At 33.5% G+C, this 13,982-nt stretch overlaps 2 protein-coding genes across 2 annotated transcripts in view; one reads left to right on the forward strand and one right to left on the reverse strand.

The window, feature by feature from the left end:
• LOC110997534 (autophagy-related protein 2 homolog A) overlaps window positions 1-6,862 on the forward strand; it is a 33,675-nt gene extending 26,813 nt beyond the window's left edge. The window contains exons 31-38 of the mRNA XM_022265733.2: window positions 452-619; window positions 1,079-1,247; window positions 2,018-2,164; window positions 2,637-2,764; window positions 3,500-3,654; window positions 4,111-4,263; window positions 5,010-5,217; window positions 5,893-6,862. Coding sequence (XP_022121425.2) covers window positions 452-619; window positions 1,079-1,247; window positions 2,018-2,164; window positions 2,637-2,764; window positions 3,500-3,654; window positions 4,111-4,263; window positions 5,010-5,217; window positions 5,893-5,906 — 1,142 coding nt within the window. The 3' untranslated portion in view covers window positions 5,907-6,862. The remainder of the gene's footprint in view (window positions 1-451; window positions 620-1,078; window positions 1,248-2,017; window positions 2,165-2,636; window positions 2,765-3,499; window positions 3,655-4,110; window positions 4,264-5,009; window positions 5,218-5,892) is intronic.
• A 2,526-nt stretch (window positions 6,863-9,388) lies between these two features.
• On the reverse strand, window positions 9,389-13,918 carry LOC110997522 (28S ribosomal protein S5, mitochondrial). The gene is made up of 7 exons (XM_022265719.2): window positions 13,677-13,918; window positions 13,384-13,603; window positions 13,180-13,313; window positions 12,944-13,038; window positions 12,735-12,870; window positions 10,100-10,299; window positions 9,389-9,809 (listed from the first exon to the last, which is right to left on the reverse strand). The coding sequence occupies exons 1-7, from the start codon at window positions 13,816-13,818 to the stop codon at window positions 9,453-9,455; spliced, it is 1,284 nt and encodes a 427-aa protein (XP_022121411.2). The 5' UTR covers window positions 13,819-13,918; the 3' UTR covers window positions 9,389-9,452.
• Window positions 13,919-13,982: the final 64 nt, after the last annotated feature.

Consider the following 13,982-nt stretch of genomic DNA (forward strand, 5'->3'; position numbering starts at 1 on the left):
TGCTGAAAAGTGTACCATTCATCTATACGTGTTCTGAAACCGACTGAAAAAATGTTTCAGCCTCCTGAAAACTACGGCAACATTATGTAAATTTCGATTTTCTAATATGTGATTGACCCTCTCCTGAAACGGTCATAAATCATATTTCAGCCTGCTGAAAAGTTCTCTAAGTAGTGGAAAAATCTAAAAACATTGCAGTTGACCCGTCTTCGTAACAATATATATACCAATACCAATAACATGGCAAAACGTCGTTTGCCAGTTTAACTTATTGTTTTAAATATAATTCATATATTACTTTACAGCATAAAATATATATTGTATTATATTATTTTGTGTTAGTAGGAAACAAGCAAAATATGTCTATAATCTCTGTTTATATTGAATTACACAAACCTTTCATTGCAAATAATTTAATATTAATTTAGTAAAGGGATATTTTGTATTCTAGATGACGATACGAAGAGTGTAGGCGGACTCTCAACCGACTCAAGCGGGTCTCGTCAAACTACTCCCACTCACAGGCCTCCTGTCATGAGTGTCGGGAGCCACTTGAGGGATCCCCCTCCTACACCTACTTCTTTGGGTGACGCGGACTGCCTTTCGCTTAATGAGACTGGTATGCATTTATGGGAGCATAAAAGCATTTATTTTAAGAGATAAATTAAGTATGGTCAAAAGATCTTCCCATGTTTGTGTACATATACAGTATAAATATATTATATATATATATATATATATGGAATATATTTTTGTAAAGTTTTTAGAATTGTTCCAAACAGCTTGAATTGTATTTGATTTTGTTCATATCTAGTATTGTTTCTGATTAAAAGAGTTCAGAGTGCATTATTATATTTTATACCAGGAAGATTATTATATTATATACCAGGCAAAATCTGGTCAGATCATCATTATACCTATTGAAACTAGTCGTGCCCCTCAATGGGTCCAAAAATAATGTTTTATTCATTTCATAACTGTCCAAAAAAGATTTTTTCAATTCGACCCAGTAGTATATTACCGCGATCAATCATACAATGTAAATAAAATTGTATTTTCAATATAATTTCATTTCCAGTAATACGTGATGATGAACCACTGATGGAGACGTATGAAGCTGAGCGTCTCGTATCCGAAAACTTGATCCAACTAGAGGAAGACTTCCAAAGACTGGCGGTTAACCAGGAGAAGATAACTGTGAAACCGCCCGATGCAGAACCAGTCGATGACTCACCTATTTACTTTAGGTAGTATCCTTTACAGTGGCTACCTTCTAGGACTTCTGTTTCTGTCGTAAAAGACAATTAGGTGATCAGCCTGCCTGACACAGGTCGTCAAGTTTGGGTCTAAGGCATGCCGATTCACGATCTACGTACATGCGTATGCATGTACGTAGATCGTGAAAGAAGCGCACGTAATAGAAAGTCCACGCACAGTCGGACATGCGATCTTTGGGATGAGTTCTTCATCCCCGCCTAACTCGCTGAGAGATTTCTCATAGGTAGATTACCTATGACCATTTATAAATATTTTTTTGTGTTACCAGATTCTTTTATTATTTTGTAGCGTGGTACGTTTGGAAATTTTCATACTTATTGTGAATATATCATTGATTTTCGAGCAATCGTATCGAGATGTAGATTGATAATTCGACTAAAATACCACTAGTAATAATATTAAAAAACATTTTGTGATTTATGAATATTTGAAAAATGTCAGTTTGGAATGTGTTTGCAGTTATGAGTAAGTAACAGAGTACTTACTATGAAATGTGTATTTTTGTACTGCATTGTATGTATTTTTTTTAATTTTAGACTAAAATATTAAGAAAGGTTCCACAGTACATAGAATCATCTCAATTTAGAAACTCCAATTCGTTTTTTATGGCAATTTTAGTAATTATTGCGATAATCCAGTTATGTATTTGTTTACCCTATGATTTTTCTATGACCATTCTAAATAATAATATAATACATCTAGTTTAAGTCACTATTTTAAAGTTTTCGCATTTCTACAGGCGTGTCGTATTTTCTCCGGAAGTGCCGATACGTCTGGATTACGTGGGAAAGAGAGTCGACCTATCTGCGGGGCCAGTGGCCGGACTATTAATGGGGCTGGGACAACTCAACTGTTCCGAACTCACGCTTAAAAGACTGGACTATAAGTAAGGGGTTATATTATTAAAAATTCCGAACAATTTTACTTTTACCTCATAAATCGATGAATAACTTTATTAAACTGTAAGCTTTACGGCGTTGCAAGTGCACATGGGCGGCGGTTAATACTTTAAAGTTTTTGTTAATTTTTTTCCCCCATCTGCCACCATTTCATGGTGTAATGGTTGCAGCTTCTTCCAAACATTGTGTAAAACAAAAAAACTTGTCAGATTTGTTTGTTATATGTGTCGATTAAAAAGAGTGGAGGAGAGTTTATACTTTATTGCCAGTTCTTCTACAGTTCTACACCTTTGATAAGTCAATTTAAAATCATATAGCATTTTATGTATATTTCTCTTCCTGGCGTTCATAAGTGTACATTGAGTTACCTAAATGAATAAATATTTTTTTAAATTCACAATACAGTAATAATATGAAAAGAAATCGTCTGCTTTAGTTTCATACTAAAAAACCTTTCAGACTAGGACTCTTGGGCCTGGAAAAGCTAGTCCAGTGGGCTTTGCATGAATGGCTGTCAGATATCAAGCGGCATCAGCTCCCCGGACTTCTAAGCGGGATTGGGCCAATGCATTCCCTGTTACAAATAAGTAAGTAACATTAACGGTTATACTCTGATTTTTAAATCGGTAGAAATCTGACAGCTATCATTTTTTGACATGTCAGAGATTACAAAACTTTTTGGCCGGGCACATTTTTCAATTTCAATACGAGTCTGAATATCTGAGTCTCGATACATACATTGTATTTGTGAATGTATCCATTTTATAAAGTGTGGTACTCCTCAGTAGTTTATTCTTTATATATATAGTAGTTTATATATTTATAAAGATAACATTTTTTTATAAAGTTTACTAAACCTGGAATTAGTAGTCAGTGATGGCAGCTAAATAATACAACAAAGTAATCAAAGTTTATTCAATATTTGTTCGTGATATTGAAATATTTGTTATTTTGTATGAGGTTACTTGAGAAAGTACATATTTAGATTTATCTTTTGGTAGGTAAAAATATACGTAACATTTTATTTATTGCCCTGAAATGGGTCCTTTTTTCCCTTTTCCGGTGGAGTCCTTTTTTAGTAGCAACAGATATGTAACATCAGAATTACAGAATAAAAAATCGTAGTAAAGAGTTAGTAATTTTTAACATATACATGTCAATATGTCAAATAAAAAAGCAAGATGGAAAATTGAAACCTGTTTAATTTCTCTTAATATTTTTTTTACTTTAAAACGGGTGTCAAAAATATTTGACTCGGATAAATCTCAATAACACTTTATCTTTGATACTGTCAAATAGCCTATTATACTTTGTATTTATAGTAACGGGTATACGTGACCTGGTGTGGCTGCCAGTGGAGCAATGGCGCAGAGACGGTCGCTTGGTTCACGGCATAAGACGTGGAGCGGCCTCTTTCACCGCTCGCACTGCTGTCGCCGCGTTAGACATTACTGCAAGGATATTGCATCTCATTCAGGTACTATCGATATTTGGAATTTATTAAAAATTAAATTAAAATATAATTGGAATTTATATGTATTTGGAATTTATTTAAAAAATAATATACATTAAAGTATTATATAATATATTAAAGTTATGGTGTTCCACGAAGCTTGTATTTCCAAGGAGTTTATTTTTAGCCATAGAACATAGAGTAGATAGAAATGCATTTTTGTTCTTACTCTATGTTCTACTCTATGACTAAAAAAAATAATTATAAAATTATTTTAACGTCTAATTGTGAGTCTTATAGGAAGGATTTTAGGTCTTGAAGAAAATTAAGAATTTCTGATTCTAAACAAGAATAAGATTCTCTTTGTAATAAAAATAATATTAGTGGTTCTTGGTATTTAAAAATTATATTGATTAGATATTATACGTCAATTGCATATTACACCATAATAGCTGCAACTGATTAGTTATTTATTCACAGGCTACGGCAGAAACAGCGTTTGACATGTTGACACCAGCGCCTGCGCTGACAATGGGCTATGAGCGGCGTGAAAGACGCCGCAGACGTGACCCCTCAAGACAGCCCACTGATATAAGGGAGGGCGTAACGAGCGCATATCATACCGTCAGAGATGTGAGTATACAATATATATTATATTAGATTAAGATTATCTTCGCTTCAGTCTTTGTAATTTTTTAGTCCACAAAATACCAAAAGTGGTCTAACATTTGTTTTAATATATCTAATAAATAGTTAAACTTAATTTTTTTGTTGTCTTCCTACAAAATGACTTTGTTTTCTGTAAAGTCGCTTTATAGATGATAATTTATGTGATAAAGTAATAAAATCAATGTAACAGACAATTGTATACTTTTAATAATTAAATTCAATTATTTTGTAAAGGAGTTGATGGATTTTTTTTTCGATAAATTAACATACCTATACTCGTTAATTTAATTTGTTTTTAATAATCAAGAACAAATATACGAAATTATACCGCTAATCAAATTCTTGAATTTCAAGAATTATTTACTTTTTTGCTGTTATTTTTGTTGTAATAAACAATAAAATTCACATAACCTTTTTAGATCCCTTTATTGACAGTTAACAAAATAGTTCACGTATAGGTTGCGCGTTGCCGCTTCTCTCTTTTACTCGGACGCATCGGCCGTAGGAGGGAAAGAGAGACAACTACGTCACAAGCCAAACGCTTAGGACGATCGTGCCTCTCTATTGCACGTTCCGCGCTCTCGCTTGCACGCTCGACTCAAATGGAATGTGACATATTTTCTTGTGCGTGCAGGACGCGGTCATCGATTTATAAGACGTTATTACGTCAAAATTTATTACATATGTTTATATTCACAAATTAATTTCAGGGTTTCGCGGAGACGGCAGCAAACATAACAATGGCGGCCCGGCGTGGGCGTGGTACGGGCGTGTTGCGCCAGTTGCCGGGAGCGGCTGTCGCGCCTTTGGCCCTCGCGGCCGCTGGTGCAGCGGACCTTCTGGGTGGGGTCAGAGCCGCCTTGGCCCCGGAGCTGTGCAGGGACCACGCTGATAAATGGCGAAGGACGGACCATGATGGTAACATTTATTTTCAAAAATAATTATTATAAACTATAGCAGATGATTCAAAACTTTATACATCCACAATCTTAAACCTGTCCTATGATAAAACGGAAAGTATTTTTACTCTGCAACAATACTTTAATTATAAAATTGTTAGTTACATAGAAATTATTACATCAAGTAACGTTAATATGTCTCTGCCCACGACACTACTTTATTAACTATTCTGTATCTGACATCCTGAATATTTGCTCAGCATTTATAACCTATAATAATTTATAAGTTATAAATTATGCTGAGCAGTCTTGCTCCCGACCCCATTGTATCCCATTACTGCTCTGTTTCCATCTCTGATCTCAAGTTAGGTGAATGGTGTCAAATCAATCAATCAATCAAAATTTATTTATTCAGTTTAGATGCGACTTAAGGCATGCTTATGAATGTCAAAAACGTTTACAAAATTCGCGAAAGAGCAAAACTACGCCATCCGTTCGCAAGACTACCTAGGTCTTGTTCTGAGAAGAACAAGCAAGAAGATCGATCCTGATCTAAGATCCTGGATTACCAGAACGTTTTAGTTCATAAGCAATGAAAGAGACAAAGAAATCCCCAAACTGGGACTGATAGAATTGCAACCTTCATATAATAAAAAAAATCATGAGTAAATAAACGCAAAATATTTTATTCCAGATGCAACAGATTAAAACTGATTGATCTCCAGATTCCAAACGGTGAAGGAAACAAAAATTGTATAACTCAGCCTAATTTTATATAGTGATTTTTTATCTACTAAACAAATTGTGTAACAATTGTTTTGAATTTGCACCAAATAGTACCAGCAGGGTGTTAGCAACTACTTTTTTTACTCTCTTATCAACATCTCGATCATCTAGACTGAACTGGATATGACAAATATTTAATTGATATAATATATTGAAATATTCTATATAAAAAGAAGTTAAAGGAAGTCGCACTTAATTTGTCTGAGGTTCATATTCTCATTCGTATCTCATGTCACAAACTCGTCTTGAACAATGTCAAATATTATTAGAACGCTGTCAAATTTAATTTGATTTTCTTTAAAAAAAATTGACAGCTCTTAAGACTAATTTGATTCACGTTCTAAATACGGCCCTGAATCTTTAAATAGTTTGCAAACTCTGTATCAATATTGTCGATTCTGTGTGTACAAGACAAACTTTTGTCTTGTCAAACATGTCATGCATGTCAAACATCTGAAAATCACTAGTTTGACAGAACAGCTACATCAGAATGGTCACTATTGTTTGGTATATATACTATGATACTCAATATATTTTCAATTTAAAAGATCACTTTTTCATATATATACTTTTGTATTTTTAAGGTCGTGCCCTTTGAGTAGAGGGCTCAATTTTAAATTGTTTGTAAATATACAAGGTGCTTAAACATTTCTCTAGCATTTTAGAGCATTTAGTATATAATTTATGTAGTTTGTAAATAATGAATATATTTTGAAATTGATTAGATTTTTTTTCGAATATGGTTACCTATATTGGCAATCGGAATTTTACCTAAATGTGATATTTAGAAACTAGAATAAACAGTTTAATTTTAAATATAGAAGATCGATTTTTATGTTCCAATTTATTTTATAATTACATGTTATGATATTGTATGATTTCTATTCAAATAAATAAAAAAGGGAAAAACAAGTTTTTTATTTACTGTGGAAATACATATACATAATAGCCAGGTTTCCAGAAAATATGTCAAAGGCCTTCGGGATGGGTGAAGTTTTGACGTGAGGTTTGACTAAGAGCGGAACCCGCCCTAAGTCTATAAAAAAAAGATAGTCATCAACTTGTTATTGGTCACAAAAAATCATCGAATGTATGAAAAAAATAACGACAACCGTTTTGTAGGAACATTTGTCAGAATACCTTTTTCTCAAATTATTCTATAGAGCCTGTAACGGGCGTTTAAACTTGCTCCAGTATTGCTGATTAATATTGATACACAATTTTGACGTGTTTGAGTAGTGCTTTCTAGAGTGAGTACGCGGGCTGCGAAACAGTGAACCCGAACCTCCTACGTCGACATAAGTATATGTATATATATTTACTATTCCTGAGTTCTTAACACTGTGTGCGTCGCCTCGCCTCCTACCTCGATATATAGCATTTCTGAACAAAAAAAACATTTTTGTAAGTACTTAAGAAATTGTTTTCTACCAACCCACTTAACCGCTAAATCAAAGCGGCTATAATTGGTCCGGTATTTCTATTGCGGATTTTAAATTCTATAAAAGTGAAAATAAATTATTTGTGTAAGCCTATAACCTCGGCATAATGATATCGCGGAATGCACAACACATTATTTTCAGTGTCCTTGCACATGTGTTGCAACCACACGAAATTGGTTGGGTTTCTTAGCAACCTTTCTGTCGCCTTCTTTTTCTGTCTCTGTCAATCTGTTGCCTTTTTTTTTAATGGAATCTCGCTGTTGGCCTTAAGGGCCTTTACATCTCAGCACGGGCTGTTTGGCGAGCTTAGCTCAGCTCTGTTACCTGCTTGTCGTAAAGCTAGTTTTGATTGAGGCTTGCTTTCCAACAGATGGTACGTAAGCTACACCAACAAAATAGAGGTTTTGATGTTTAACGCCCAAACCCATCTCAATCCATTTTTGACCATCTGAGATAGACATCTTAATCCATAATTGATAAAAGTGTACCAATAACCAATCGACGCATTGTAATAGCCATCTGTCGATCTTAAGATTTTAACCTCTACACCAGTTTTCAAAATAATTAAAAAGCTATTTGATATGTTTTTAACATTTTTATTAAGATTTTCTATAATTTTCATATTATCTAATATTAATATTAGAGCAGTGTTGGCCTAGTGGCTTCAGCGTGCGACTCTCATACTTGAGGTTGACTTTCTAGGTGCGCATTTAAGATTTACTCGAACGGTGAAGGAAAACATCGTGAGGAAACCGACATGTATTAGACCCAAAAAGTCGATGACGTGTGTCGGGCACTGGATGACTGCACTGGCTGATCACCTACTTGCCTGTTAGATTTAAAAATGATCATGAAACAGATTCAGAAATCTGAGGCCAAGACCTAGAGGTTGTAGCGCCACTGATTTATTTTATCAATATTAGTTTTATTTACTTTATATCTTTTATATTGATAAGATTGCGTTCTATCTCTCATCGAAAATGGATTGTCTTCGTAGGGTTTGGTATTTGGTAGGCAAATAAGAGATCGATCGACTGTCACGGTCTGATCTCGGATTGTTTTCAATCTGAGATTGTGAATTAATAAATTACTTTGTTCGGGCGTAAGAGATCTAATAGAATCTGGCGGTAACAAGCTGCCAATATCAGCACGCTGGAAATTTTCCTAAGCAAGCATGATCATATCATATTATCATGAGTTCGTTCGATCTATTAAGATGAATGTGCTTAAAGCCTAGATTAGTTTAGGTTAGGTAGGTGGACTCATTTTCCGCAACTAGACTCAAAATTTGGTGCGTTTTGCGTAAAGCCCTGGATAATATAGCCAGCCTTGTACGTTCCTGGGTCATCAGGTGGTACAAATAATAGAAGATTTGTAGATTATCTTATATTCACCACTTCCGTATAACAATAGACTATGAGCGATATAATAAAATTATAATAAAACAATTGAAGAGAGTGCCTGCGTCTGGCTATGCTCTCGGAGTGTAACTCCCATGACTTAGTTAAATGCTGATGAAGAGAGTGCCTGCGGACGGCTATACTCCCGGGTCGTGACTTCGACGATTTAGGAAATCGTCCTGCTTATAAGTGATTCAAGTATATAACCACAGCACGTACATACATTGGAAATATTCACGTTTATAGCTGAGCATGATGTATGAGCCTTGGCACGTATATAGAGAAACATCACGCTTATAAAACTAAGGAAACCTAAGTGAGCAAAATGTACAGCCTTGGTTCGTACAAGCCTAGCTTCTTCCAGAAGCACAGAAGTCTCCTGGCCACTTCACAAAAGGACCTCACTGTTCCGAGGATTTCCGTTCTGCTTATAGCCTATCATCATTACCCTACTACCGAAATAAGGCGTGTTTAACAACACATCGAAAAGGCCTACCTGTAGTTAAGCTAGTACAACAATATTATTACTTTTTTACAGGGATTAATAAATAAAATAGCAGAGGACCATCAATTAATTTAACTTATCAAATAATATATTCTATATCTACAATAAAATTACTGAACTATTAATCATCCTTTTCAACTTTTTCTTCTGGGTATTTGTCACTTAAAAAGCTTTTTATCTCTCCATACTCAACTTTAAGGTTGAGGCGAATTTTCTCATGATTTCTGAACCTTTCAAATTTCTTGAGGTACAGTTCATAATGTGGCATTGTTTGGAAGAAAGGTGGAAATTTCTTCTTCTTTAATATAACTTTGTCATTCATAACATATTGTATGAAGTCCAGGGTTTCGTCTTTTGGTATTTCCTCTTTTGTCCTAACTTTTGAGGGACTAGCGACAACCATTGGGTAGAACTCGTTCTCCTCCCTAAACTCGACTAGATGTAATTTCTTTTCTTCTGCCAATTGTTGATGTGATCGCTGTAAATTAAATGTATCATTGAATAGCTCTTAATAATATGTATTGACTGTTTACAAACATCAACTGAAAAGTCCTGAGTCCTAGTCAAGAAGGTTCATTGAAATGAGGCAAAACATATGGGATTTTAATATATTATAGTCAAAGTTATGCTAAATCTCATTGCATCTTACCCATACACCTATGGCAACATCACCAACAATATGTACGTATGTACAAGTACAGAAGCCTGTCCTACTTGTTTACCACTTTATTATTTATTGTAATATTGAAAACACAAAGTATTTAATACCTGTTGTAAAAGACCAATAAAGAAAGCCTTTACAAGGTGCTGTAAATTATTTGATCCTTCCACTTTAGCTCTAAGATCCTTGATACCAATCGCTTGGCATATCTCTCTGATAGCTCTATGTACCATTAAACCATAACCTTCATTCTGCTTTTGGACAAAGATTTTAGTTTTCCCGAATGCAGTATAGAAATCATGGTAAACTGAAATAAAAAGCATTTATAATTTTCGATACCTCCTAAGTATAATGAGTCAACTGACATTTTAGTAATTTTACAGGAGAGCCATTTTAAGGCAAATCGTTTATATTTTTGTGAAATCAAACTAATTCAGAATAAATTTAATGTTTTTATAATAAAGATTGAAAGCTCTTCCTTTGGTATAACATGAGTTTGCTGATTTTTGTTCTTAAATGCTATTTTATGTACATGACTTAGTATACACGGGCGGGACTCAATAGTAAAATGGTTTAACTACCAGTTATATTCATGTACGTTGTACATCAAAATCTATAGTTTACACCAACATATTATGGAATATGATTATCATTTAATTATTATCATCTTACTTTTGGTTAGTTTCGGGGTTTTTTGTCTCACTTAATAATAAAATATTGAAATTACATCACTTGACTCATTATACTAGGAAAGTAATTAGCTATGTTAGAATTTTAAACCTCAACGTATACTGGACTAATATAATTAATCGAGGCTTTTTAATTACTGATTTTATTTCTAATACCTTACGAAATTAATAAAAGCTAGGAAGAAATAGACTCATTAACAAAAACAACGCATTTTTAAGAATTATAATGTATTTTTAGTTATAACTATTTAATTTTTAACCTTTTTGTCAATATTATTTAGCCTTACTAAATGCTACAAGTTTAACAATGCAACTAAAACAAATTATCAATGTAGTATCATTAAAGTTTCATAAAAAGTAACAAACATCAATAAAAATAGTAACTTTCGTTAAACAATATTATTAAAAATAATATAAATGTATAACAAAAATATATAAAAAGTTTAGGACGCTCAAAGGATAGCTTTAAACCTTATGGTTTATCAAAATAAATGAAAATTTTAAAGATTTAACGTATAAAAAATCAGTCTGAATCACTGTCATCTGCTCCATTAGAGTTTTTTGAATTCAAATTGTTAAAAAAACAAATGATACTCCTTAGAAATCACCAGTGTCTTACAAAGATCCATGAATTGTTTGTACTTATTTTGGTAAATAGGAATGGGTCTGATAAGCTAAAGAAATATTATCTATGTTAAAATTCAACTCTCTTCGATTTGGTGTAGCTTTAGGTTTTTTTACACAATCTATCTACTTGTAAGCATCATCTTTGTAACTCGTTTTATAAAATGTCCTAAATGGATTTTCTGCTTTAACAACTACTTTCGTGACTTTGTTTCAAGGCATTTTAGATCCATCATTAGTAGTTGTCCAGTTGTTTAATTTTAAGTCTTTTATTAAATCCTGAGACACTTCAATAACTTTGTATGGTTTTTCGTCGGATATGGCAAATCTAAAAGCTGTATACCATTGATAAGGCTTATAAAACAATTTTATCTTTTGTCTGTCTTTCAATTAAAGCATGTATACTGTCGCCTTCATTTTGAGTGTGACCCACTATTAGAAAGCGATGGCAAATGTATATGTATACAGAACTTCGAACTAGCTAACAGATACATTAAGAAAACAATCCTATTTCTATATTGGCTTCCACGGTTGTCTGACCGAAACCGGTAATCATTGACACCTTCACCCACCGTGTCTTCTATAAACTTAAAAACACATATAGAAATGTCATTTGCACATCTCTTTGCTTTCTGTTGATGCCATGAAAAACAATAACCTTGTCGAGATCCCAGACTGAATATCGTGAGAAGATAAGTTTCCGTTTATAATAAAAAGTACTAACGTTCCCGTGAGGTACATTAAGACACTTTTGATGATCAAATGCTGCTGTATCTTTTGTTTTCTAGCTTTTTCTTTTTCTTTTAAATGCTCTTCATGCTTTTATTTATCTGTCTGGGTAACTTGTTTGTTGTTTATATAAATGTGACATTGTTCACAAACACCTTTTTTGGGTTTATGAAAACCTATATTGATATTTGTATTAACTGATATATCTCGATACTGTCTCACGGTAGTCGCTTTAGAAGACTTCCCAAGAAACCCTTTTGCAAACCGATATTTTTGTAGTCTCAATATTATCTCCTTGACTGCTTGGAAGAAACTTATGAAAGGAGCATATTAACTTAAGTTGCATGCGCCCTGGCTGTCATTCATCGTATACTGAGCCAAAATGAACTTGTATCAATGCGTCCCTTCTCACGCCCCGCGAACACTGATACAACGTTATTTGGATCAGTATACAATGTACGATTTTAACAGATGTTGAAATTGATTTAGTATACGTGAAATTATCTCGGTAACTATAGTTCTTTTTAAAAAAAAATTAACACTAACGTGAAGATCATGGTTAATTATGTACGTTTATATAAAAAAAACCAAATACCTAAATTTGTTAGTTGACTCAGTATACTTAGGAGGTATCGTTTTGATACATATTATAGCCAATACATTTTATAACACATGAACTTGATAAAAATTGTCAATATACCTGTATGATTATTATAAATATCAAAGTGCATCAATTTCTTCCCCGCCCTGTTTTTAGCTTTTCTTAAAGCAGCTGTTGCTTCCTTTGCCCTGCCTAAGCCAAATCCTGCTAAGCCTTGACCATTACCCGTTACTACCTAAAATACAAAAAATATTAAACAACACTGGTGGTAGTACAATAGTAGTATTCAATTCAATATAATACTTTACCATAGCTTGATAATTTCTTGTTCGTCCAAGGGTTCCTTTCATAATAAGTAATGACCTCAATTGAAGAACTTTAGTTTCAAATCCTGTAAATTCCTCTGAAAAGAAAATAGTATGCAGTTGCATCAAGATTCTAGTTTTACCACTATTAATTCTATACTTGAATTTGTTTATGTAGAGAAATTATTTTGACTTATAGTATAAAACTACTTGTTGTCATAGGAAATTAAGTTACACACCACCAGCAACTGGATCAGGGGGCCCAAGGCTGCGTCCTGGCATCCTCACACCAGACCAACCTCTTTCTATTGGACTCAATTTTAATCGTCTGAACTTTGTCATAGAATCTCTTAATTTGATAAGCTTTTCCATTCTATAAAATATATATAGATATAATTGTAATTAAAATTACATTTCAAGAATGCTATTAAAACCATTATTACCTCTCTGGATCATCAGGTAATCTTTGCTGTTTAAGTAGCTCCCTCCCACGTATTACAGGTGCAGAAAGTCCAGGCCATAACATGTTTACCTTTCCTACACCAATCATTTGCCCTCGGTTCAAGTCCCTAATTCGAATTCGTCCAGCCCCTTTACCACGTCCTTTCTTGGCTCCTGCATTACTTACAGACGTTACTGACTTCCATAGCTTTTCAGCAGGTACTAAAACATATTCTAGTGTGTAGTGGTGTCCGAAAAATACCTTATATTTACTTGTGGTGTTGAAATAACTTACATTTATTGAAAAAATTTACACATAAAAGCGGAGATGTGCTGATACATTTAAGGTTATTATTATTAAACGAAATTGGCTGCTTAAGTAGAGCTTTAAACGGACTACGAACTAAATTTTTTAGAGCTAGTACTTTAGTCGCCATGCTGCTATATTAATATTATATAGAATTAACAACTTAAATTGATATCAACATTTCTACTTAGGTACAAAAAAATAATAACATGAAAATATCACGTCTTGTAGTTGTGCAAACCATAGATCACAAACAGGTACCACAGCTGATGTAAATTACAGATTAAGAGAGGT

The sequence above is a fragment of the Pieris rapae genome, chromosome 11 (genome assembly GCF_905147795.1).
Source record: "Pieris rapae chromosome 11, ilPieRapa1.1, whole genome shotgun sequence".
Lineage (NCBI taxonomy): Eukaryota > Metazoa > Arthropoda > Insecta > Lepidoptera > Pieridae > Pieris > Pieris rapae.

Excerpts from the sequence above, each read along its gene's own strand:
- LOC110997522 (XM_022265719.2), bottom strand. The coding sequence starts at position 13,818 with ATGGCGACTAAAGTACTAGCTCTAAAAAATTTAGTTCGTAGTCCGTTT. Across the intron at positions 13,039-13,179 it reads CCCTGATCCAGTTGCTGGTG|AGGAATTTACAGGATTTGAA; the intron begins GTGTGTAACTTA and ends TTTTCTTTTCAG. Across the intron at positions 12,871-12,943 it reads CAAGAAATTATCAAGCTATG|GTAGTAACGGGTAATGGTCA; the intron begins GTAAAGTATTAT and ends TTTGTATTTTAG.